Genomic DNA, 26,679 nt, shown 5'->3' with positions numbered 1-26,679 from the left:
AAAGTGTTGTGCAGAAAATGACAGGGGTACATTATGAAAACAGTTCGTAATTATTTACACAACAGAGATTTTTTTTTTAATTTATACATATTTGAAAGCTAAATATATTACTATTTAAAATTCACCATTCATAACTTTCTTATTTTATTAACTTAAAAAATAACAATCTTCTAGTGCGTACCAATTCTATATGAACTATGCTTTATGTATGTGATCACATGATGGCGGTGGCGTTTTTAACCGCCTTAAAAAAAAAGGAGATTCTCAATTTGACCCGTATGTTTATGTTTGTCCGCCATGATCGCGTTTGGCAGAACCAATTTTGATGCGGTTTTCAGAAAAGTGTTTGTTACATTCTGGAGAAGGTTTTAGTATGTATTATGGATGGTTTAAAAAAATAATTGGACCCGGTAGGTGGCGCTGTTATCGGTATCGTCGAAATTGATTTGCTCAAACCGATTTAGATGAAATTTTGTTTGTATATTTCAACGGGTTCCTGGATGGTTTGGAAACACTATTGGACCCGGTAGTTGGCGCTGCTGTCGGTATATTTTTCATTCTGGAAACATCTTGAACGACCTAATGTAATAGACTAGACATTGATTTAGGTAATATTTTTTCTTGGAAATTCGATTCTTTTTTAACCGCCTACAAAAAAGGAAGGGTCTCAGTTTGACCCGTATGTTTGTATATGTGTATGTTAGTCCGCGATAATCTCGCGTTTGGCTGAACCAATTATGATGCGGTTTTCAAAAAACTGTGTTAGGTACATTCTGGAGAAGGTTAAGATGAAATTTCGTGTGTTTATTTCAACGGGTTCCTGGATGGTTGGGAATCACCATTGGACCCGGTAGGGGGCGCTGCTACCGGTATATTTTTTTCTTTCTGGAAACATCTTGAACGACCAGTATGGGAGTGGGAGTATGGTAAGCGTGTGTTACATGTGTGGTAAATGTGTGGTAACGTACGGCAAAGGTGTGGTAAACAGTGGTTTAAGATGTGGTTAAATACTTCCAATAATGCCGCAGTAGTGCAGCTGCGGACGGAACCCGAACGTCACCTTTATTCGTAACAATTACAAATATGTACGAAGTCCTACCCAAATCCATATGTGGAAACTTGTAATTGGCTTACTGTTTCTATTTCGCAACCTATTTTGTTATTCTAGCTGTAAGTTTTCTATATATACCGCACCGTAGGTCCAACGCCAAAGACGGATTAATCAAGACAGTGCAATATAGACCTACGAACATATGCATAAGTTCAATTTCATTTTTGACACTTCGGTGACGGCGTCCGAGTAACAGCTTTTGTTTGACACGGCAGGCTAACTCGTTCACGGGCACAGCGCCATTCCCGAAACCGCTTGATGTGGCACAGGTAAATCCCATACAAGATGTTTTCCTGCCAATGGACGTAGTGCAATATCGCATTTTCTATAAAATTTGTGCCACATATTGAGAGCTTATTTTGTATACGTATGAAGACGTATACAAAATTGTGGCATTGAAAAGGCTCGTGGTGGTATCTCGTCTATAGCCCTCCTAACGTACTGTCGTGTCGTGCCGCAGCATGCGTCATGGCTTTAGTTACCAGTAGGTGGTGCATAAAGTCGGTAAGTCACTGAGGATTATGCTGTGACACAAGAGAGCCTTTGTGGTGTGCCTAAAACGGCACAAGATACTTGACTTCATTATAATCCTATTAAAACTTAGTGGCCGTGGACGGGATTGCGGTCAAAGTAAAAATCATCGGCTACAGACGTGGTGCCATATCATGAGGCTCTCCATTTTACGTCTCTCGGCGTACTGCCCGTGAACGTGTTAATAATGATTTAGATGTCATTGGAAGTAATTTGTACTAGTAATAGGACCGTCGGATGCTAGACGTTCTACTATTTCTAATTGAATGGACAGGTGACTTAAAAAACAAATTGGTCTCACAATTTAATACTTCTCAAAAAACAAAACAATTATACAGAAAGCTGAAATTATTTACAGAAATGAATCGAAACTTGATTGCAGTTACACTTACCCTACAGACCTTTAAAATATCTTTCAAGTGTCTCAACACCTACATTTTAAAGACCTTACAAATTTCTAAAGCTTGCTACTCGCTTCCCAATTGTTACGACCATAGGTACTACAGCGATTATTCGCGAGAATACAAACGCACGATTCAATCGCGCGATTTAACTACAAATTCGCTGAAATTCATAATTAAGTCGTAAAAGGATAGTAGTGTTGTCTTTGTCTAACACATCCCGTCCTTTTCTAACAGTTGGGTCGCGAACAGCTCTTTAACAACACGATTAATAATTTCACATTTTTAATTATGGAATGACATTGGCACTAAACTGGAGGGCACACAATTTTCAAACCATTTGTGTCGATGTCACGCAAAAGGTCCCTGTTGACCTTTCGCTTGATAATGACACATTACTCGTTTTTACTTCAGAAGCTCAGAATTATTGTAGTCATTGTTCAAATAATCAGACTTGATATACTAAGGCCTTCAGTCTACACAGATTATTTAACAATGTTGAGTGTTTACAGGTTTTAATTTTTTTCACAAGAATAAAGCGTCTTTACTAACGCACATTGGTACAGCCGCCATCAGATGTATCAGAGCGGTCAGTGTTCACAAATATCTGAACAAAGCCTGTATTAAAAAGAGGTTAACGTGCATGTCTAGATATTTTTGAGCGGCTTGGCCGCTCCGATATACCTGATCGCGATTGTACGTAAGATTTGGCCGTTGGAGGATGCCTTAAAGAACCTTGTGCTTTAATCCATGGACACCTAACTTGAAATTAATATTGTTTTGTTTCAAATAATATTATCACACGTTCTACTGACTTTATTCGGTGTTCAGCTTAACATTAAAAACAGTCCTTTAACTTTGTATGTAATGTCCTATTCGCACCTTCTAATATATCTAAGAAGCCATAACAATCTACTCGTCCATGTTTAAAAGCAAAAAATCCCAAATAATAAATGGAATGAACCTTAACGCGATTCAATAGAGTCGAAAATGAAAACAGGCTTTTTGCTTTTAAACATGCATTTATAAACTACTTCAATTATGTAGATCGTAGGCACATGATCGGTTTTAATTCTATAAGTTACTGGTTAACAAAATATTTAAAATGGAACATGAAACAGTATACTTTATGCTAAATACACTCTTAATAGGTTGACATAGGGCACATAATTGCATACTTTTTACACCGACTGAGGTGTCTGACCTTGACAGATCTTACGACCTGAGTGACGCATCTGTACATTCTTGTATTTACAACGTATTTCATAGATATAACAAGCTATACCGAACATAAGCATTATATATATTTTAAATAATTTAAGCATTACTGAACGATATATTCAATCGAATTTAAAAGCATTAGAAATATGTTAAACACTAGTATTGTGAATAGAGGCACCAATTTTCATATATATCCGTATATTACTAGGAACACAGGCTAACTTCAGCGAGTATAATGCATTTCGATCGTATTCCTTTTGTCATAAAGGCTTAAATCGCATGAATCCAGCCGTTTTTAACGAGTTATAATAAATAGTTGGAAATATTTTGAGCTCTATAGAGGTTCTATACTTATGTTTTTAATAGGCTTACGCTAGGGGTTTAAGACAATTACATTAATAGATTTTATTCGTTAGGCCGATTGAAAATCACAATGTAAAACTTATAATATTAAATATTTAAAAAATGCTGTTTGATAAACAAACTGAAAAACAAACTTTAATAAACAATAATTAATTCTTAACAAACTATAAATATGCTATATAATAAATATGTCCTGTACAAATTACAAAAATGTTATGAAAAATCCTAAAGGGACAAAGAGCTTAAAAAAAGGATGTCCTATATAAAGAACATTGGAGTAGCTTATGTATAATTGTCTCAAACCCGCTCAGAAACTTACTCAGCAGCATTGATGGTGATGGTCTTGCCCTTGGGGTCGTCAAAGCGGTCCATGGTGCGGATGTCCATCATCATCATGATACCGAAGAACATGATGAACAGGAGAATGAAGGTGACGAAGAGGGAGGCCCAGATGGGAGCGGTGAAGAAACCGACACAGTTGAGCGAGTCCCCGAACTCCAGGCCGGTGGAGTTGTTAATGAAGAATGGTTGGATCTGGATAAAGAAACAATAAGGTCAATTAAATAAATTATATTGTATTTGTAATATTTCCACCATATGCGCCTTAAGCTTTCGCTGTCCTCGGCTGCGGTTAAAGTAGCTCAGATGGTAGAGCATGGGCTAGTGATCCAGTGTTGTGAGTTCGAGTCTAAGCCGAGACAGTGAAAATTTCCACTTTTAATTTATTTCTAAGCTTATTAAGCATCATTCGTAGACGTTACTGCTTAATGGGTGCTACTGTTTACTGCAGGTTTTTTCGATTTCATACGAGTAGAATCTTGGAATTTTAATATTCTTAATGCGGTTTGACTTACATAAAATAAATAAAATAAAATAGCCTTTATCTTACAGGACCAAGAACAGAAGGAACTATCTCTCTATTATCTCCCATCTTTTGTATTCTTTGCCTGCTTGCCCTTCGGCAAAGGCCTCCTCCAACCTTCTCCACTCTCTCCGATCTATTGCCAGTCTGCTCCAGGTACGGCCAGCTACCTGCGCAATGTCATCATCCCATCTCATTTCTCTTCTCTCTCCCTCTCTTGGGAACCATTGGGTGACTCGCTTGCTCCATTTATCTGTGCCTCGGATGATATGGCCAGCCCATTTCCATTTATGTCTGCTAATTTATTTCTGCTTTTTATGGCAATGTCTTGGACTTTCGTCCTATTCCTAATTAGGGTATTTCGTAGCCGGTCAGTTTTCCGTACACCTATCATGCTCCTTTCCATGGCGCGCTGGCAGCATGCTAGATGGGATGTTGTAGCTTTTGTCAGGGCCCAGGTCTGGCTACCATACATTAGGACGGGAAGAACACATGTGTTAAATAGTTGACCCTTTGTCTTAGAGTGGAGTTGTTTATCTTTGAAGACTTCTTTCAGGGACCAGTACCTTTTCCACCCGTTCACTATTCTTCTCTCTAGTTCTTTCTCTATTGTTTCATCAGGTGATATAATCTGACCGAGGTAAATGTATTCGTCCACATATTCCACTGTCATTTCTCCTATTTTAATGATGTTCTTCTCGCCATTTGTCATCACCTTTGTTTTTTCCAGGTTCATTGATAGTCCTACTTCTCTGCTGTTAGTTTAAATGTCGTTTATCATTCTGTTTGGGTAGTCTGGGTTTTTAGCAAGTATAACAATGTCATCCGCAAATCTTAGATGTGTTAATTGGTTTGACTTACACTAGCTACTAAAATATGATAATGATAAGCACAGAATAGGCCTCAATGTTTGACCCTTAACATTTTTTATTTTTAGAATTTATACCCTGGAGTATGCAAAGATACAACTATGTTACCATCCCTGCCCTTTTACTTGTAATGACAACTTTATTACTTATAAAATATATACATATATAAAAATAGAAAAAATATTTTATACCTTGGTTCCAAGGTATCATTAGTGCGGCATTAGAATGTGCTTTAGTTTTAATGAAACGAAATATCATTTGATATTTACCAGTCGCTTTTCGGTGAAGGAAAACATCGTGAGGAAACCGGACTAATCTCAAGGCCTAGTTTTACCCTCTGGGTTGAAAGATCAGATGGCAGTTGCTTTCGTAAAAACGAATGCCTACGCCTAATCTTGGGATTAGGTGTCAAGCGCACCCCCCAGGCTCCCATGAGCCGTGGCAATATGCCGGCACAACGCTAGAAAGAAGAATGAGGTTATTTTTATTGCTTGTAAAAGTTTTACTTGTAAAAGTGCCACTGTGGTCTATTTGCTGAATAAATGTTTAATGTTTGATTGATATTGCTCTGTAGCTGCGCGCGTAAATTGACATCTTTAGTGGTCAAAGGCTTAAAAATGCTTGCATAAATACCTTCAAATCGCTAAAGGTCAAGGTGAAATGCTTGGAGTCGTTGACGTGAGTGAAGGACACATTCTGCGCGCAACGGTAGCTGAAGCCCAGCGGCACCGTCAGGTCCTGGCTAGCTGTCAGGTCCTTGGAGTCTGTGCTGTTAGACCAGGAGGCTCTTTCTGTGGATACATGTCACAAAACTGTACTTACTACAAAATATTTTATAGTTTGTACTGATTTCTATAGCCTTACATAATAAATATACTGTTACAAAAATTAGAATTCGTGGGTATACGTGGAAGGCATCTCAGCTGGGTTGAGGCATTCCTTCGAGAAAGAACCTTCCGTGTAAGAGTTGGTGATACGCTGTCAAAGCAGCGAGAAATTCACAGCGGTGTGCCTCAAGGATCTGTCCTTGGACCTGTGCTGTATATAATATACACATTTGACCTGCCTCATAATCTCCATTGTAACGTCAGTATCTTTGCCGACGACACGAAGATATTTTCTAACCCTCTACACGACTTCGACCAACTCCAAAAAGATCTAGACGAGATAGCAAAATGGTCAAAGGAATGGGTTATAAGTCTGAATACTGAAAAATGTACAGTGCTACAAGTTGGTAACCACAATCCACATCTTAGCTACGCCCTAGAAGGAACCAAATTTACACCAGTTAAAGTGCAAACGGACTTGGGAGTCAAAATTACTGAAAACCTCAAATGGGAAGAACATCTCACAACCATTACCAAAAGAGCTAAATCCTTGATCTACCTCGCTAGAAAAGCCTTTGGAATCCTAACGCCAGAACTCATGCTTAAGATATATAAGACATATGTTAGACCCATCTTAGAGTATGCTTTTCAAGTCTGGAGTCCTTATTTCGTCAAAGATGTTGAGATGCTTGAGAAAGTGCAACGTAGTTTCACAAAAATACCGAAACAACTAAAAAACATGTCTTATGAAGAAAGACTTAAAGTGCTGAAGCTCACAACATTAAAAGATCGCCGAGAGCGCGGAGACCTGATTGAAACGTTTAAGATTCTGACGGGACACTATGATATAGACCAGTTTGAAGACCTGTACAAGCGCAATAGTAACACCCGTCTGCGAGGCCACCAATATAAGTTAATATCTGAACTGTCTAAAAACAACCCCCGCAGACATTTTCTCAGCAACAGAGTGGTCAAAGCATGGAACAAACTACCAGAAGATGTGGTCTCAGCACTGAATGTCAATCAGTTTAAGAACAGACTAGACAAATACTTAACCAGCGCAAAGAATACATATTAAAGTGAAGATCACTCAGATACAGGCAACTATCAGTTGTTTCAACTGCCTGCCTGATTAATAAATAAATAAAATAAAAATAAATATTAAAGGATATTGTTACACAGATTGACTAAACCCCCAATAATGCTGTTTTTGTGGGCCTTACACATTTTGGGTTATTTCTAAGCAGAATCACAAGCACTATTGATTTAAGTAATACCAATTAACCATACATGTTGTATGGACCATTACAAAACTGACTAATAAATTTTGTATGAAAAATTAAGGATAATTAAGGCAAAAGCCTTTTTATTCTGAAAACCACCTTAGACAATAATATTTTTAATATAGAGAAGTAGATATATAGAAAACACCTATGGCTTGGCAATGATGCTCATCACACAAATAATTTTTTCTCACTGGAATTTGAACCCAGAACCATCACTTCTTAGGCAGGGTCAGTACCGACTAGGCCAGAAAGTATGTCAAGGTTGTTACATAAATATAATTACATTTGAAATTTATGTTATTTCAAATCAATGCAGAGAAGAAGTGGCACCAGGTCGCACAGAACCGTGACGAGTGGAGTATAATGGAGGAGGCCTACACAAGGGTAGAGACAGGGTAAAAAGAGAGAGAGGAATAAAAATGTGTAATTGAAAAATTAGGCTGACCCAATTGTAAAAAAAAAAAAAACAAGAATATAATAATATTTTATAAAATAATATGATTTGTTCTGCAGTTATAACCGATAGATGTACCATTGTTTATATAATTATATTAAATTAAATGGAATGCTATAAAAAAATGTAATTTCAACATACATCCTAAAAAATTGTCCCAAAATGGTATGATATGCCCAGAGGAGCTCTTAAAACCAGCCAAATGTTATCCATCTTAACGGAAATTAAATATCAGCAACCCAAAAATGGCCTACATTTTTTGTTAATACTCTTGATTTGGCCTTAAGCATAGCATGCTAATATAAAGTCTCAAATGTACTTACGCAAAACCCAATATCCTGGCTCCTGTGTGAAGTAGAGAACAATGTTGTTCTCTCCAGAAGTGAGGGTGGAGTTCTGTGTAGATGCCGTAGCATTAGCATCAACAACGGAAGACCCAGTTATGGCTGTCAACACGGTCTCAGCATTATCATCAATCAGTCTGACACTTTTGTAGGCCAGGAGCAGCCCTTCGACCATCAAAGTAGTGTTATCACTCTGGGTCTCGTTATTTTGAGCCTGGCGACGGACGCGAGAATGGCTCACGGTCCACGAGGGGAAGTGAGCGGTGTAAATCGCCACTACTGTCTGATAACGCTCCTGAAGCTTGCTAAACATTTCTTCCATGAAGTCGTTGTGACGGCGCAGCAGATCGAAGCGTGATTCTCCCTCTTTAGCGTCCTTAAGGTTGATAAACAAGAACTTGCCACTTTCTGGCTCAATTTCAGCTGACAGACCATTTTCGGTAAGCTTCACGTGATTCACTTTCTCGGGATCGGCTAGCTTGTTCAGCGCGCCCAGCGCGTTTTGCACCGACGGCAAATAAGCTGAGTTACGAATGTTGTCCCTCAGGAAAGGGAACGACGTTTTACCTTCGGCGTTTTTACGTGAAAAATCTTCAACAGACAACGTTTCTTCGATGAATATCACTGTGAAAGGGTCCCTGGACAGCTCCTCGTTCAGAATACCACTGAATTCTTCGGGTTCCACGGTGTATAGGGGGCTGGCTTTTAGCGAAGTCTTGGCCAGATCACCCCATAGGTACACTGGCACATTGGTCGCGTAACTTACCGCGCTAAGGGCTAACAACGTGAACACTAAGCTAAACGCCATTTTGAAGGCTTATTACTAAAGCTAGTGGACGTTTGCGGACTAAAAGCAAGTTTTTAGTCCAGAATTGTCATAAAACGACAGAAAATGGGCGATGACGATAGACCATCGGTCATGTGAAAAGTGATCATATGATGAGTTTGACGCTTGTCTATGGTCATTAGCAAGGCAGGTGTAAAAAAAATATTTTACCAACTTTACATGTTCAAATCAAAACCTTTCAAACTATACCTTCAATGTGTACAGAAATAGTATATATTCAGAATATTTCATACATTAGACGCTTTATTTATTGATGTACTCAATAGTGGTAATATATTATTCAATATTTACACGATAATATGTTACCCTCTTATATGGGTAATATCAATCAAACCATAATGCATTATTGGTATTTTTAATTCAAAGCAACCAGCTTTTATGCCTGGTTTACACGACGAGTTGTAGGAATGGCAAACATTATGTTATTTGGGAAATTGCATGACAATAAACAGCTTTCTTTATTACAAATGTTGTATAATCTGTATAGCTGTCAATGTCAAAGAAAAAGTAAGCAGAGGTGGGTATTTTAAAAATGTTCTGAATTGTTTTCCGAAAGCAAGTATACGTATTTATTTATTTAATATCCCAACATATAATACAACAACAGTGTTCATAATATATGCGGAAATTACGTTATTCGGTGTTTAGTTACTACCAATGTCGCTGGAAGGCAATGATTTTGTGCGAATTAAGGTGGAACCCGGTAAAGGAGAGCTCGAGGGTGCCCAGGCCATGTACAAGGACCATGAAACAGAGAAACCGGACCCACAGACCAGCCATTTAGATGAGATAAAGCTTGAGCCTAATTGGACGACAGAGGAGAGCAAGTTTGAAGAGAGTGTTGCGCAGGCCGGCCTGTACGTAGACCACATTGTTAAGGAGGAGATTGTGCTGGGCCCTGAGGTGATAGGGCAGCCTAAAGTAGCCTTACCTTATCCAGGTTGGTTGGTTCCACAACTTGCAGTAGTAGGTGTATAAAAAATTACTTCGAAATTATTGCTGTAACAGCTTAAAAAAAAGTCAGACCAAGTTGGCAGCGATTTTTGACAGCCTAGACAGTGCAAGTGTTATTTTAAACATTACACTTCTATGAAATTGTGACGTTTACTTATCACTTGCACAGACTGGGCTATCAAAAATATCAAAATCGTTGCCAACTTATACATATAGCTTGGTCTGACTGTACCAATTTTTTTTGTAAATAAATATTTCTAACTAACCATAGTATTTATTCAATTAAATTTTGCAGTAAGTTGTAAGTTCTAATTAATTTAGTAATAACAATAAATTTACTTTAAAACCAATAGAGGTTAAAATCCCAAAGGACCAGTGTTGTTATAGTACAAAGAAAGGGAAGTAAGTTATCTTCATACAAATGCACCGCGCGCAGCTTGTATGTGTGCGCCATAGTATCTATGCGTCGCCGCATGCACACTCAAACAAGATCTCGACCCGTTTCTCAATGCGCCATTCGGGGCTTTCCAGTGGCCTGGAACCCAAAAAAGTATATAGTTTGTGGTTTATATTTCCTTGACCTTAAAAAGTTTATTTGTTTTTAGAGCACACATACGTTGCAACAGGAAGCTCCACAGTGCCTGAATACAATTGTGGCGAGGCATTTTACAAGTGTCATGCATGTCGGAAAACATTTAACCTCGAAGATAGCTTAAGAAGGCATATGTTTGCAATTCATGCTAAATATGAAGTTCCCAGCAGGAATATAATGTATATTTGCAAGTTTTGTTGCCAAATTTGTCCATCTGTAAATGGGTTAACTGAACATCTAATTATTCACTTTAAAACTTCCAAAAGGGTAAGGGAAATTGTCGACAAGAAACCAGGTATATTGAAGCCTGACAATTTTTTTTTAGGAAAGCTTGATTTTGAACGCAATAAAGCACTATCCACAGAAGGCAACGATTGCCAACCTAATAAGCCATATACATGTCACGAATGTCATGAAATTTTTGTCCTAGAAATATGTCTTGTTAAGCATATGTTAGATAATCATGCGGAACCTAAATTTCAAGAAGAACTTGCTATTGTACAAGCTCTACCTGAATCACATGGCAAGCCACCATACAAATGTCAATACTTATGTCATAATGAATTTGTTTGTGAGATAAACTATTGATTTACAAAAGATATTTACAGAGAAATGAGACCTGAATAAACATAAGTTGGTACACACAATGTACTGAGAACAGTGCACTCGATAGTCGAAGTAACTAGAGCGTAGTAACTAGAGATGCCACGAATGTTCGGCAGCTAGGTATTCGGTCTATTCGGTCACTTTGTCGAATATTCGGTATTTGGCCGAATGTTGACTACTATTCGGCCGAATACCGAATATCTCTTAAACCTACTTAACTAAAAGGATAAGTTACACAATAAAAATAACCGCAACACAATAAATATGTTGAAAATGTTTCTTTGAAAGTTGTTAAATACGAAGACTGTATTATGAACATTTTTTGGTTACTTACTAGTATTTTATTTTTATCATAGGTTCAATTTTGTTGACTCTGACTACATTCACTAGTTCTGAATGGTTCTGAGCAACAAAAATTTACTCTTAGCAAACATTGTGCTTTGTTAGCGAAGAGTTTTCATAATAAATGTGCCTCAAAATGTACAAATGTTATGCCGTTATGCCGAATATTCGGTCTTCGGCCAAAACCACTATTCGGGACATCTCTAAAACTAAAAACATAGACACTATTCAAATAACAATGGCAACAAGTTACTGATTGTTATTATCAATAGTTTACAATCGAAAGTGCCGACGTGCCGATTAATCATTCAATTGTTTTCCTCGCTCAGCGTGTAGTTATTCCACAGAGTTATTCTATTAGTACTTAACAAACGCATCCTCGTACATCTCTGGTGGAAACGCAGCCTTGAACAGAGTTGCGATGCGACGTACGTCCTAAGGTCCCGCAGCAGCTAGAAACTAATAGAAATAATATATGGAATAAAGTTAAAATTGAAAACCTTTGGGCATGGGAAAATGGGAGCCCGAAAATTGTATTGCCTAGAGCTCCAACATGGTTATCAGAGGGCCTACCGCGAAAACCGAAATTCGTAAATTGCGAGGATTTTTCTCTTTTACTCTCACTAAGACGTGATTAGAGTGACAGAGAAAAATGCCCGCAATTGACGAATTACGATTATTGTGGTAGGCCCTCACCTCTGTTAATACGACATATGGAGATCCATAAATTCTCATTAGAAAAGCTATTTTTATAGAGACCTGGGGCCTATTGCATAAGTTTACTAATAATACTAGGAAATAATACTAGTTACAAGACTTACAAGACAATGATTTACAAATCGTACTTATTTATGTTGCATAACCATTTTTGATTTTACTAATAATACAAGAATATTCCTGTCGCATAAATTGCTAATAATATTTCTAAACTACAAGTTATAAAATCTCAAATTACTAGTACTAATATATTCTGTTGCATAATATATTTATTGGAACTTGTAACATTGGTGCTAATATTATCAGCAAATTATACAAATTATCAGTAAATTTGTTGGCTGAATGAGTAAAACCTTTGCCTAGGTCATGTTTTTTTTCTAAAAAGTAACATTTAGGCGGCAATTTGAATACTGAATATTGACATATTTTCGGCGACAGCTATTTAACAAAATATAATTGAAGTTTTTCAGTACAAACGTATTTCAATATTATAAAAAAATGACGGGAAAAGTTGAACAAACATGAAGGTTTTTTGTCGAATATCTTGTGCAATTATTTGAAGAATTCGTTCAGCTTTGACTGATGTCATGCGGAACATTTCATAGAAATATGCACTGTTTTCAAAGGTGAAATTTAATCGCTTACTGTACATTTTCCGCTGTCGCCTTATTTGTAGAATAAATTCAGCATCTTCGTCATCAGATGAATTTAATAAATGGTTCATTTTTGATATAACGGTTTAACGGTTCATCAATGGAATACTAATATTTTAAAAATATGGTGCCCCTGACGTACGTAGAAATAATTACGAGTTTGTTCTAATAATTTGTGTTTTTGCTTTCATTTTGCAACAAAAACTAGTAAAATTCACTAATTATATGAGTTATTAGTACTAATATTTTGCAACTTGTAGTTTATTACTACTACATTATTATGCAACAACAAATTATAAATTACAAGTCGAGTTACTAATATTATTAGCTTGTAATTTAGATACTTGTATCTTGTACTTTATTATGCAACATAAAAGTACAAGTTACAACCAAAACCGCTAATAATATTAGCTTGTAGGTACTTTGTTACGCAATAGGCCCGACTACAAGTGAATATAGGACCCAGAAAAAATACTAGTGGGTAGGGAATGCAATCTCGATCTCGCACGAATTTTCGAGATTCAATCGCGTTGACAGGATATCTCGTTTTTTGGGATCTCAGTCAAGACCTCGATTAATATTTTCGAGATTTCGATCGAGATGGAAAGAATTCAAGCAGTTCTATTATCTTCGTGCGAGATCTCGAATCGCCAATCTTGGTGCTAGGTCGCATTCCTTACTAGTGGAAGTGTGAACAACAGAGCGGTACATGTCTAAGTGATCACTTATAAAACTCATAGTACATAAAACCAATTTTTAAACCTAAGTTTTGTTTTTAAAAAATGAAGTACATAAATCTATCCCATCCCATTGCATCAAACTAGGTACGAAATACATACATATTTGACAGTTGCGTTTCGGCGAAAGAAAACTTCGTGATAAAACGGGAGTAGGTAATCCTAATAAGGCCTAGTTTCCCCTCTTGGTTGGAAGGTCAGACGGCAGACGCTTTCGTAGAAAATAGTGCCTACGCCAGTTCTTGGGATTAGTTGCCAAGCGGACCCCAGGCGGGAGTGGGAGGCTCATGATTTACTGAGTTATTTGAACTTAACAGATTAAACATTAAAGGTACTAAATCCTGGCGTAATAAAAATAATTGTACCTTAGCGTTTTTTCTTCAAAATGAAATCGATAATTTGAAAAATTATAACGCCTGCAAAATTGTAATAGCAAGCAAAATATAAAATGAGTAAAACTTGGAAAGCACAAATAAAATGACTCATATTATAATTGAATATGAAGGTACAAAACAGGTACAAAAATTTGGCTTTTATAGACTTTATCAATAACCACGGGAACATAGCGTAATAAAGTACACCCGCCATTCTGACTGTCAGGATGGCGGGTGACCTGTTTTTTGGTGATAACTTTAAGTACCGTGAGGTACAAATTTTTTTAAAGGAGGTACTAAATAGTACAAATTAGGTACAAAATATGGTATGGTTTTCATTTAATTTTATTTAGGTACACCCGCCATTCTGACTCTCACGAAAATATGATAAAAACCTATTTTTTAACCCAAATCGCTTTTGGGCTTGGATATGCTTAATTTAAGACATAGGTTTTCGTCATATTATCATAGAGATCATCATTCGCCGCGTCAGGTATACAGTTCGTTGAGGTAATTACGAAACTAGGATAATTTTGAAAATGGCAACTATCTATGAAACCTGCAACCCTGCAACGCTTACCGAGGCATGTTGCTTACTGTTGCTACAGTAGAAAGTGCTTCTAGTTCACTGTTCAGAAGATATTTGCCGTTTTCGAAATAACCCCAATGCACCTTATCTAATCTTATCGCATGATGTTGATTATGATTCCATTGCGATTTTGTTCGCTCAACAATTTCTCAAGTGGTAGTGGCAGAAATTTAAACTTTATCAAGCTCATTGTTTTCAGGGTGCCTATGCCTAGCCAAATTGGCCAATCGTTTGCGCCGTAGCGAACAATACGATAATATCTCTCTATCACTCTTCCATATTAGTGCGACAGAGACATTAACGTTTCGTTCGCCACGAAGCGTAAAAGATTGGCATCTTGGCTAGGCACCCTGGTGACGTGAAGTAACCAAGTGCCAATTACATCCACTTTTTATCAGACCTGATTTCGGGCCCGAGAAATAATATTTTTCTAATAAAAAAATAGTAGGTACGCGCACCACGGGAGGAAACGTAGGACATTCCATGCCGCGTGTTTGCCACCCTCGCCGTCGGCTCGGGTAACAATTTTACACGCGGCACGCAATTTCCTACTTTTCCTCCCTTGGGACACAAATAACTATTTCCGTTTCACCAAATATCAGTACATCGTTTAAAATATTCGAAATGCAAACCAATGGTTCTTATGCAAAAATATCAAACATTGAACATTTTTGACAATTAGAGACAAAGTATTTTTTAAATGTCAAATACTTATTGTTAAAGATGTGCTGATATTCCGTGAAATGGAAAACGATTATCAGGCCCGAAATCGGGAAGGGTTAATGTAATTGGCGCTATAGGAATTTGTTTATGGCCTCTTCAACATATTATTAATTTGACTCGGTTAATTGCTTAATTGCAATATCATCGAACAAATTGAATTAAGCGATTGGCTAAGGTCGGTATTTTGTGTTATAAAACCCATGACAGAAGTCTGTCGGTAATATTCAGTCTCGTTACCATGCCGTTCGTTCGCTCGCTCGCGCTCATCGCGCTGGTCTCAGTGACTGATGCCATCACCGACGTCGGCGGAATTGGTTATAAAAATTGCGTCAGCAAAGAGATTGGTTAGTATATTTACAGTACATATGGTGCTACTTTATAGCACTAGTGCGAAAATCAGCATATTACGTTACTGTGTCGAACATTTAAAGGGCCATATGTACTATAAAACGTTGTACGATACATATGCGAATAGGTAAGTCGCATCTCGTGTCGATTTAAAACATTATCTTGGGCCGTGTGTTACTCGTAATTTATGAGGTCTTAAGAATTGTCTCGATGAGTATTCGTTGCCTGTGGTGAGAGAAATAAACTCAGCGAGAAAAGCTTGATCAATTTGGGTACTTAATATGTGATTGGTAAACTTTTACGTATCCTTACAATGGAATTAAGCAAGATGTGTGAAGCGTTTGATCCCATAAGGCCTTTCCAAAGCCTCTCCATTTGCGTTACATTGCGACATTAGATCGATCGATTGAATTTGTTTCACGTTCTAGCAGGCATTCTCTCAAATATGCGATGAAGAATGATGGAGAGGCAGGTAACGAAATTTAGATTTTCGTGGTAGTCCAGCTTGGACCATTCGACTCGGTTCAAAGGCGCGCTGTACGAATCGTCGACATGCAATCCATGCAAGCGATATTGAACTTTTAAGTCTAAGGAGAGACTGTCTCCTTGTGTGTGTTGGCCAGCGACAAAACGAGACGTTTTGCCGGCCGCTGACACCAATTATGACGCAAGACTCGGAACCGGGGGGCCTACCGCGGAAATCGAAATTCGCAAATTGCGGGGATCTTACTCTTTTACTCTCACTAAGACGTGATTAGAGTGACAGAGAAAAATGTCCGCAATTGACGAACTTCGATTTTCGCGGTTATAGCCCGGTTTCTTTCGGGTTTTCCTCCGAACTTTTATAAGAACGCGAATCGACAAGTGATGAAACGGCCGGCCGGCATGGTGGTGTGCCACGTAAACCTATGTTTACGTCCTATATCAGTGTCTATACACTGATATAGGAAGAAACCGGTTAATTTGAAAAGAACTGTTCTCATAAAAACCGGTTTAAAAAGAACGGTTTTCGAGCAAAACCGAAATTAAAAGGTTTTGCGCCAAGTACATGATAAGGGTTTGGAAATGTAACCGTTTTATGACGTTTACTTGCACAAGCTGGGCTATCATAATCGCTGCCGACTTATCTTGGTCTGACTCTATTTATTTACCTACAGGTTCTGAAGGCAACCACATAATTGAATATTCCAGTGAAGTTCCATACGGGAAGACAAGAGAAAACTTTTATAAGGTAAGATTATAATTTTTACAAATATTAATCTCTATCTCTTAAACAAAATCGTTGGTGGAAAAAGTTTTTCCGAAATATTAAGATAAGTACTTCATCCTAAAATGATTTTTGTTTCAGGCTCTGAAAGTGGGTCGTTGTTGTTCTAAAAACTGTGCAGAAAATGATACGTTTCTGCTCTAGAGCACTGTACTTTCTAAGTACTTTTTTTTTACGATAATCATTTAAAATGTTGGTTTTGATTGAGTCTATTGTACAGTTTCCATCCTCTGATTATTAACTCGATCCCACATTCCATAAATAACGATATAATTAATACCTAACTTGTTAATTGAAAGTACCCTCAAGGAATACTACTGAAGTTTAAACTTAGCCGTGTTATTTTAAATACACATGTATTTTACTGTCTTCGTATTCAAAATGAAAACGAGTGTTTAACTCGGGTGAAAGGCACTATTTCAGTCTCGGACTATTGGACTCACTGCGTTCGAGTTCGAGCGCCAAACTACCTTGACCGATATGGATGCCTTTCATCCCTTGGTTAACAATCTACTATTGAAGACCCTGATTCGAAAGACCATTCTAACATTTCTAACACACACACTTTAGGGTTGACACGAAAAAAAACTTCCCCGCTTTACTTGTACGGGAGGTACCTTAGATATAAATGTTACATATAAACTAGTTTTTATTTTACCACTTTGTCGGTTTGATAATTAAGTAAAATAAATATAAAAAAGATATAAATAATTATAATAGTTTTGGACCCGGGTACGTCCTTAAACTACGTCTAAAAGACAAGTATGGGCATCGTGAATGTCATCTCGCTTTGTGTGGTAGGGCACAGCACAGCGGATGTCATTCCAGATCTAGAGCAGAGCGCTACTGGGGAAGTACCTCCACCTAAAAAGCCTCGTTTTTACTTGGTACTCTGAACAGTTCTGAGCGAGCAATCGTTTATTGTTCGTTCGGTGAATGGAAACAGTTGCTCCAATAGTAAATAAGAGCAAATATTTGCTCTAAGCAAAATTATGTTTGCTCAGAACACTAAGTGAAAACGCGATTTACAGAAAACCGCAGCCAAATAACACTAGACCCTACTCATAGTGTTGTGTTCCTGCCGGTGAGTAAGGTTGCCAGAGATCAACGAGGGTGCGGAGTGTTAGGGTCGGCAACGCACATGTAACTTCTCTGGAGTTGCAGGCGTACATAGGCTACGGAGACTGCTTACCTTACCATCAGGCGGGCCGTATGCTTGTTTGCCACCGACGTAGTAAAAAAAATTGTACATTACGATACAAGTGCAAAACTAGAAAATTCGCAACGAGTGAGGATAAATTAGTTCAGTAATGTGCTAATTATCGCACTAGTGCTGTAAACTAGCACCATATGTACCTACTGTAGATATACTTTTGTATGATTTGATGTACATATATATTTTTTAATCAAATTTCTACAAAGAAAAGTATTTGCATGATTTCTACGGTAATCTAAATTGTATTTTTTCTTATTTAATGCATGTTAATTTTAAGATGTAATTGTTTTGAAAAGATGTGTCCCGCAGAGTTAATGGCCGGTCCATATTGGGATACCCTCCTCCAATTGAAAGGGGATTTTAATCTTCTCGGGTCAGAGGTGTAGGGTTAGAGCCGGTGTAAGTTTATTTGACGTTCATGAGCACATTGTAATATGCCTACTTGAATAATAAACTATCTTTATCTTATCTTTACAGTTTTTAGGGTTCCGTAGCCAAATGGCATAAAACGGAACCCTTATAGTTTCGCCATGTCCGTCTGTCTGTCTGTCTGTCTGTCTGTCTGTCCGAGGCTTTGCTCCGTGGTCGTTAGTGCTAGAAAGCTGAAATTTGGCATGGATATATAAATCAATAAAGCCGACAAAGTCGTATAATAAAATCTAAAAATTTGGGGGGTGAAATTTTTTTTTCGCTTCAACCCTAGAGTGTGGGGTATCGTTGGAAAGGTCTTTCAAAACTAATAATTTCAAAACAATAACTAATTTTTTGATAAAGTGAATATATTCGGAGATAATCGCTCCGAAAGAAAAAAAAATGTGTCCCCCCCCCCTCTAACTTTTGAACCATAGGTCCAAAAAATATGAAAAAAATCTTGGAAGTAGAGCTTAAGAAAGACATTAAATGAAAACTATAGCGGACATGATCAGTTTAGCTGTTTTTGAGTTATCGCAAAAAGTTTTCCCTTCATAGTAAAAAGACTTACTTTAATTAGGTACTGATTATGCAAATTTGCCTATTTGTTTAACTCGGGTGAAAGGTACCGTTTCATCCCTTGGTTAACAATTTACTATACTTTAAGCTCCAGTTTAGCTTATTGTGACGGAAGAGTAACTACGGAACCCTACACTGAGCGTGGCCCGACATGCTCTTGGCCGGTTATTGTACATGGTGTTTGTTTGTCTTTATGTTTTACTTTTGACTCTCAACTGCTCAAAGGTTGACTGGAAGAGTTCCCTTACAGGGATAAGTTCGCCTTTGTACATTGCCAACATTATTATTTTTTCCTTTTATTGTATCTTTACCTGTCCCTTATGTACATTAAAGTGTTTACATACATACATACATAGAGTACATATGGTGCTATGAGCACTTTCCGTGCATATGTCGAAAGTTCGAAACTTAAAAGAGCCATATGTTCTGTAAAACGTCGTACGATACACGTGCGAATAGGTAATTCGCAGCTAGTGTCGATTTAAACCACTCCCTTCGGTCGTGTTTACTTTAATTTATCACCACTCGTTACGTTTTTCCTATTTTCTGCACTTGTATCGTAATAACTATTACAGTAGATATAGTGCTACCTACTTTACCGCACTAATGCGGTCATTAACACGTAGCCTATGTCGAAAATTTTAAGGGCCATATCCCATATGTACTGTAAAACGTTGTACGATACACGTGCGAATAGATATTGCGAATTTCCTACTTCGCACTTATGTCGTAATGTAATATTTTCATCCCTAAACTAAGTTTTACTTATTGTTATTTTGTATATATTCCAGAGTAGTTGCAAGCCAATGAAGTGGGTCGGTGAAAAAGTAGTAGTGTGCAACAAAAACGACAACATTACAGACTTGCCCTCCCTCGACGGACCGCCCGAAGGAAAGTTAACACCCGTGGATATCACTTGTAAAGATCACGAGGGATGTTCCTTGTTTTTCATCTATCAATGTAAGGGTAAACTGCCCTTTTTACAGGCCTTGTTCTAAAATTTAAAACTTGGCTGTCATAATCACTGCCAACTTATCTTGATCTGACTCTACCAAAGCATGTTACAACTCTTATAGGAGTGTATTTGATTTTAATTTAACTGTTCCTGCTTTCTTAACATATAAATATACTAATATGAGTTATATGAATAAAGATTCAATGGTATTTCTTCTGTTTTATTAAGTTATGTTGGCACAAAACTGGAACAAAAGTTACAAAGGTAACTAGTATAACATTATTATCTAACCTTCAGGGCAGGGTTCGTCAACTTCGAGCCTGCTCATTTGGCCCACGTATTAGACAAATTCCATACAACACAATCCAACTCACGAAAAGAAATGATCGTGGCCATTATATCGAAGTTTTGAGACGCCCTCTATAAGTAAGCGAGGCATTTTGACACAAGGGGTACAATTTTACACACCCCCTTATCTTCACGCCCACAAATGTAAAATTAGTTGTGCTGTGCCTAAATTCATGTGATAGTCTGCAAGGGGCACTCCACAACAAGGTCTATAGTAGACCTGTCGGGGACGTGACGCATATGGCAGTTTCCTTAACCCACAGAATTTTGTTATTTATTATATACCATTGAATTTAAAGTTAAGTTATCAAATACTTAGACTTAAATCGACCGGTATATGGACGTGATTACCCTTTGGTATTGTTTTCGAGCTCCCGATATTTCGATGCGACATGCATCTTGTTCAAGGGTGGGTGTCAAGTCAACGTTGTTTAGACCGCGCTCGGTCTACCCTTATTCGTGCGCATCGGCTGTGTTCACTTTCAACGGTACCACTGTTCGTGTTCACACTTGTTGATCTGTCCAAGCACACTGCACTCCCAGTGTCACTACGCGTGTTTGAGTCCCGGTCGATTTAAGTCTAGTGAAACTAACCGTGAATCATATGTAATCATAATCATTCCAAATATCAGCTTCTTAGCTTTATCAGAAGTGTTAAACAATAGCGTCGCGTATCCGACAATTTTCTGGATTGCCCCAGAAATAAAAGTGATCACTGAAGGATAAGCCATCATGAAGAGAAAACAATAAATCAACGTTTTATTATTTATTAAATGTATTATAAATTAAATGTGGCATTGTTTGTTTAAACACTAAATTAGTTATATAATATCACTGACACTATTAACGTCGCCATCATCACTGTCACCGCTCTCATCCGCCGGTAGTTGCTCGTCGCAGTCGTCCACCGACTCATCCCCCTGGCTCGCTTGCGTGGCAATTACTTCACCGTGTATATTCTTATTCTTCAGATTCCCCATCCAAAACGCTTCGGAACAATTGTTAGCCGCAAGCACAGCCTTAACTTTATATACCAACGTTTCCAACATTTGCCGCATATAAGGCACTTTACTCATCAAAGCCATATCTTTTTTCATCCGAGCATGACAGCAGAGCGACTGCAGGAACCTAGTCGATTGCTGCAAAATCTTTAGCACCTCCAATACCTCCTGCGTTCGCGTTTTAAAATTCAACTGCAACATAGGAATGCCCTGTGAAATGAAGAGCTTCAGAATAGGTAGAGACTTCTTGAAGAACGCCAGCAAATTATTTCTGTTCTCCAAAGTTTTGGCGACATCTGACATGTACTTTAGAACAGTGGCGACGTCTTTCCATACTTCTAAGTTCTCGGCGTTCGTTAATCCTTGGTTCAGCCGCGTTTTAGCGGCCTCGTGCACTGCCGTCCCTAAATTCCTATAAAGAATAGGAAAATTGCTCTTATTTATGCACTTGAATGACTCCAACGTATCATTCTTTCCTTTGAGGTTCTGAATTTCTGTATTCAGTTGGAGGGCTAGATTTTTCAAGGAAATGATCTCGTTATTTGTGAAATAAATTTGGAATAGCTTATCAACACTTTGATTGAAAACTAGACCCTTTTCTGGTACGCCGTCAAAGGTTTTCCATTGTTGAGAAAGGAAATTTTTCGCCATGTCTCTTAGTATCTTTACTAGAATACTACTGCTGGAGTATTCTTGGAAGGTTTTCATCAAATCTATCAAAGCCACTGCAGTAGATAATTGTAAACAGTATTTCTCATGCTTCTGGAGATATTTAGAGACACCTAGAAGCAGTTCTTTTAAAGAAACTGCATCAGGATTGTCCTTTGACACAGTTCTCAAAGAAACCTTAAATAATGCGACATGGTGGTTCCTGAATCCGATCCATTTGAAATATGTAGTCAGGAAAATGTACATGTACTCCAAACATGTTAGATATTCTTCGAGGTCTGGCGGGTACATGAAGCCACTGTCATTTTGGGTATTTTCAGAGGAGTTTCTCTCTATATATGCAGTCACCGTTTCCAAATGAGACATCACCTTCGGCAGAACTTCATTGACTGTCTTCGCGCACTCTTCCGCCTTTTTTGCGTCGTAAGCCACACAGTCTTCTGGTTTAGAGAGGAACGTAATTCTCTTCACTTTCGAGATTAGAATCTTCTCTAAATTAGCGTTCAGGCACATTAGTAAGAATTTTAAGGATTTCATATTTAGATTCTCCATTCCGTCCGACAGCTCGTTGTTCAGTAGATTGAGCAGGTCTACGCTTAGTTCACGGAGTGGTAACTTATGGATAGTTTCCAGTTTGTTCTTTATCGGCGCGTTTGGTGTTGGTTGAGTCTTAGCAGTCTCTGGTAATACGGTATCGTTGTGGGCGAGTTTTTTTTGTGGCTTTTGCTTGGGCGCTGGCTTGACTACCCCTCTGTCAGCTGCGTTCCCCGTGTACACGCTAACATTAAACGTACAAATGGGAGGTTTGTACGCGATATTCGCTTTTATCAAAACATTTGATATCAACATCTCCATTTCTTGGACCTGGTGAACTCTGCTAAGAATTTTCGGAGTTAAATTCACGTCATTTTGAATCGCGAAAGCGTTCAATAATTCCCTAAACCAATTTATGCAATGGATCAAACAATCTAGGATGCCACTGACGGCGGTACTGTCCAGTTCTTCGATTTCGTCGATGTCAAACTCTGGCATAACAATAGGGCACCCCAGCAAAGCGTCAATAGTGGATAGATCACCCTCATGCTGGCGGGAATGGAGCGTCGCCACCAATCGGAAAAGAGGAGACAGTATAGCTACATTGACTTCCTTCTCCTCCAATGCTATTCCAGCAATATTAATAGCTATAACTTCGTCCATCTCTCCTTCAGCATTGAGACAATATTGCATTGTCAGCTTCAAATTATTTATGCGAGGTTTACTTATATTATCGACAATGAAGTTTTGCTGCAAGTCATTAGTGGCGGCGTCCATGAGCCAAGCCAGAAAATTCTTGCTCATGCACGTAGCTAACGACACAACGGCTGACATTTCATCGTAGAACAAGGCTGTAATGTCAGGGTGGTTGGATGCACTTCTGCTGATGAATTCTATGATTTCCGCAGCTTCCCTGAGGTCTCCTGTAGAGAGAAGTGCAGTAGAACCGTAACTGACATCATCTGGTAAATCTATCGTGGGTTCATCATCGTCCTTTGCTATGAGGTATTTAATGGCATGTATGCCGGATATGATGCCATGGATTTTCACTTTAATTCTCGACGTGCCAAGTTGTTTTCTTATAATCATGTGCATGTCATCTCTTATTACCGAGTTCTCGTAGCTGTAGGCGAGCCCGCAGACAATGTTGACGACGGCTTTGAACTCGTTTAGCGTCATCTTATCGGTGTAGTCGAGAAGGTTCAGCATCTGCAAGCTTTGAGGCTTTAAGAGGCTCATATCTTTAGTCGCCACATTATTCAATATAACCAAAGTGTTCATGAGACACTCTTTGTTGTACAAACCCACGTGCAGCAACTCTGCGACTATAGTCTGCCTGTCAGGGGCATGAGAAAACATCAGAACGTACATATGTGATGCTAAAGATATCACTAAAGGCTCCGAATGAATTCTCATCAGTGAGTTGGTCAACCTGATTAACGTATCGAATTTATCTTTCAAAATCGGTTCGAAATTTTCAAACGCATCATTGATCAAGGACTCTTTAAGAATATTAAGTTTTACCTGTTTTTTAATTAAAGTTTCTACAAGCTTCTCTTTGTCTTCTGAAGTTGAATAAAGAATCAAGAGTATGATGAAGTCTATAGGTTTATGTTCAGTGTCAGTTTTACAATTTGAAACAACTTTCAGCCAAGCATTGGCTATGGCTTTGGATCCTACCATCGAGTTTCTAATTGCTGCGGCAGTTAAAACTTGGCTTGAGGCTATTTCTTGAGGAGAGGCTAAGGATGTGGGCCAGCCTAGGGCATCTCTTATTCCTTGGACAATTTCCATATATGAGCCTTCATTGGCTCTTTCATTAAGAAGAAACCTGACGAAATTTGGATAGTACATACACTTGGGAATATTTTTGACGATGGCCAGTGCTTTTTGCTGCAGCTGACTGTATTGTTCATCAGAGAGGCTGAGATAGGTGAAGCAGTCTAGTATGGCCGGAACTAGGTCTAGGTCTTCACGCAGAATCCTGCTTAGCTCAGTTACTACATTATCAAGTTCTTGATCGCCTATGATGTCTGGGATTGCTGCAACAATATGAATATATCTGTTTTGAGAACTATTACAATGTTTACAATTACATTACTTTTAATTTCTTTCTGTAATATATTTGTAATTGTAAACCATATTTATTTAATCCATATTAATGGATTAAAAGAATATGGTATCGATGTGCAAAAATGGCCAAGCCATAACAATGATTTTAAACTTCATTTCAAAATGACAGGGTTAAATTTTCTGTAATATCTTATACTCGTCTGCCCATTAAAGGGTTAAAGTTTATTGCACAAATTAACAAAAAAGAGTACTTATGGTAGACTTAACGCTTTGAGGCATTCTCTACCAGTGAACCATTGGGCTAAACAAGCAATATATAATAATATAATTGAATATGCCAGACCTGATTTTTGTCATTGAGTGTAGAATGACTTACCAGTAATGATTTCCAACTTCACTGGCTTCTCTGACGCAATTTCCAGTAAATTTATCAAATACGTCGAGATTTTCTGCAGATCTACGATCTGATCTAAACTTGAGAAGCATTTCAGAATCTTCTGGATCCAAGGCCCGCAAGCATTTGATGCGGCCAAATCTATTGCCTTGTTAAATATATAGTCTGTGAGCTTCTTCTGCAACGCAGGAATGCTTAGTAATATTTTAACTACGCTTTGGCTAACTCTGGGGCTACCTTCGCAGTTGTCGTCAGTAATCCTGACGATATTAGGGAACACGTAATGTTGTAAGATGTTTTGGTCTTTGCACTCATTTTCAAAGTCTGTCAGCAGTTCGGAGACATTGCGCGGATAGTTGTTATGGTTCTTGAGGGATTTCTCTAAATTCCTCACTATTTTCACTGTTTCTTCGGACGCTTCGCACTTTTCCGGCGGATGCTTTAAGATCAAACCGCTTTGTCTCAACCATTTGTGCAAATAGGTTTCGGAAACACAGAGTTTCTTTCGTTGACTGCTCAGACCAATACCAGAGCGTTTTAAGCTCATATTTAAGATTCAACTAGTATATGCAAACATAAATTAGTATTTAATGAGGTTTGAACTTGTAGCCCACAAAACAATAACAAGCCCGCCATTTATTTAGTTTAATGCTGTCACTGTCAAATGTCAATTAGTCATGAGTGATAGTTCGGACACTAGCTAAACTGCTGAAAATACGTTAGGGCTCCTCTACATGATGGCCCAGCGTAGGCCAGCCTAAGGGACGCAGCTATGCGGTGGAAGGAGATAGCAATTTCACTTGCTCCCTCTAACGCATAAATGCGTCCCTTGGACTGGCCGACGCTGGGCCATCGTGTAGAGGAGCCATTACAACTGAAAGAAATAGGGGTTAATTCAAGATATTTTTCTTCACATATTTAAATTAAAATAGATTTTCAGAAAAATCCTTGGGAGACGGCATTCATACTATTTCCCCTCTGCCGAAGCATAGGTACAAGTACAAACCTATGGCGGTGCATGTTGTGACTCGTCCGTACAGGCGCGGATACAAGATTTGGCTTCGGGGGGGGGCATTTTGAGAAAATCATATATTTTTGCACAGAAAATAAGGTAAAAAAAAGGGGCCATTGCCCCTATGGCCCCCCCCTTGTATCCGCGCCTGCGTCCGTACACAAAAAGAGATAGGGACCGTGCGCGTTGGAGGGTCTGCCATCTTGTGGCCTGAATCGGAACAATAAACATGTAAATTTACACGTCACGTGTTTTGTTGTGCATGGTAGGTTCTGCCATCTTGTGGGCTACATTGGAACAATAAACATCACATTTACGCCACGCGCCAAAAATCTGACGGCTCCTGTGCTGCCTCCTATAGTTCATGCACGCTCCCTAATAGGGACCGTGCGCGTTGGAGGGTCTGCCATCTTGTGGCCTGAATCGGAACAATAAACATGTATATTTACACGTCACGTGTTTTGTTGTG

The 26,679-nt window shown here is 38.3% G+C and overlaps 3 protein-coding genes across 4 annotated transcripts; 1 reads left to right on the top strand and 2 right to left on the bottom strand.

Annotated features, from left to right (window-relative positions):
• Positions 1-1,933: 1,933 nt before the first annotated feature.
• On the bottom strand, positions 1,934-9,205 carry LOC133531791 (V-type proton ATPase subunit S1). The gene is made up of 3 exons (XM_061870192.1): positions 8,249-9,205; positions 5,992-6,149; positions 1,934-4,161 (listed from the first exon to the last, which is right to left on the bottom strand). The coding sequence occupies exons 1-3, from the start codon at positions 9,075-9,077 to the stop codon at positions 3,943-3,945; spliced, it is 1,206 nt and encodes a 401-aa protein (XP_061726176.1). The 5' UTR covers positions 9,078-9,205; the 3' UTR covers positions 1,934-3,942.
• Positions 9,206-9,531: 326 nt separating this feature from the next.
• On the top strand, positions 9,532-20,388 carry LOC133531505 (zinc finger protein 880-like). 2 transcript variants are annotated; one of them, XM_061869766.1, is made up of 3 exons: positions 9,545-10,056; positions 16,909-16,982; positions 20,016-20,388. In XM_061869766.1, the coding sequence occupies exons 1-3, from the start codon at positions 9,774-9,776 to the stop codon at positions 20,220-20,222; spliced, it is 564 nt and encodes a 187-aa protein (XP_061725750.1). In that variant the 5' UTR covers positions 9,545-9,773; the 3' UTR covers positions 20,223-20,388. The 2 variants fall into 2 exon arrangements, with proteins under 2 accessions (XP_061725749.1, XP_061725750.1); XM_061869765.1 differs by lacking the exons at positions 16,909-16,982; positions 20,016-20,388 and adding an exon at positions 10,676-11,597 and having other exon boundaries at positions 9,532-10,056.
• An 890-nt stretch (positions 20,389-21,278) lies between these two features.
• LOC133531504 (Fanconi anemia group D2 protein) lies at positions 21,279-26,231 on the bottom strand. Its single transcript, XM_061869764.1, has 2 exons — positions 25,181-26,231; positions 21,279-24,773 (listed from the first exon to the last, which is right to left on the bottom strand). Exons 1-2 carry the CDS (start codon positions 25,743-25,745, stop codon positions 21,349-21,351), a joined length of 3,990 nt encoding a protein of 1,329 aa, XP_061725748.1. The 5' UTR covers positions 25,746-26,231; the 3' UTR covers positions 21,279-21,348.
• Positions 26,232-26,679: the final 448 nt, after the last annotated feature.

This window comes from Cydia pomonella, chromosome 25 (genome assembly GCF_033807575.1).
Source record: "Cydia pomonella isolate Wapato2018A chromosome 25, ilCydPomo1, whole genome shotgun sequence".
NCBI lineage: Eukaryota > Metazoa > Arthropoda > Insecta > Lepidoptera > Tortricidae > Cydia > Cydia pomonella.
Note: the sequence above shows the minus strand (reverse complement) of the source record. Positions and strands in the feature narration are given on the sequence as shown.

Bases quoted from the DNA above. Each gene is read 5' to 3' on its own strand.
- LOC133531791 (XM_061870192.1), bottom strand. From the start codon at position 9,077: ATGGCGTTTAGCTTAGTGTTCACGTTGTTAGCCCTTAGCGCGGTAAGT. The intron at 6,150-8,248 runs GTAAGTACATTT...ATGTATCCACAG, and splicing joins GCCAGGATATTGGGTTTTGC to AAAGAGCCTCCTGGTCTAAC. The intron at 4,162-5,991 runs GTATTTATGCAA...TTCTTTATCCAG, and splicing joins TGACCTTTAGCGATTTGAAG to ATCCAACCATTCTTCATTAA.
- LOC133531505 (XM_061869765.1), top strand. From the start codon at position 9,774: ATGTCGCTGGAAGGCAATGATTTTGTGCGAATTAAGGTGGAACCCGGT. The intron at 10,057-10,675 runs GTTGGTTGGTTC...ATTTGTTTTTAG, and splicing joins AGTAGCCTTACCTTATCCAG to AGCACACATACGTTGCAACA.
- LOC133531504 (XM_061869764.1), bottom strand. From the start codon at position 25,745: ATGAGCTTAAAACGCTCTGGTATTGGTCTGAGCAGTCAACGAAAGAAA. The intron at 24,774-25,180 runs GTAAGTCATTCT...ATATTGTTGCAG, and splicing joins GAAGTTGGAAATCATTACTG to CAATCCCAGACATCATAGGC.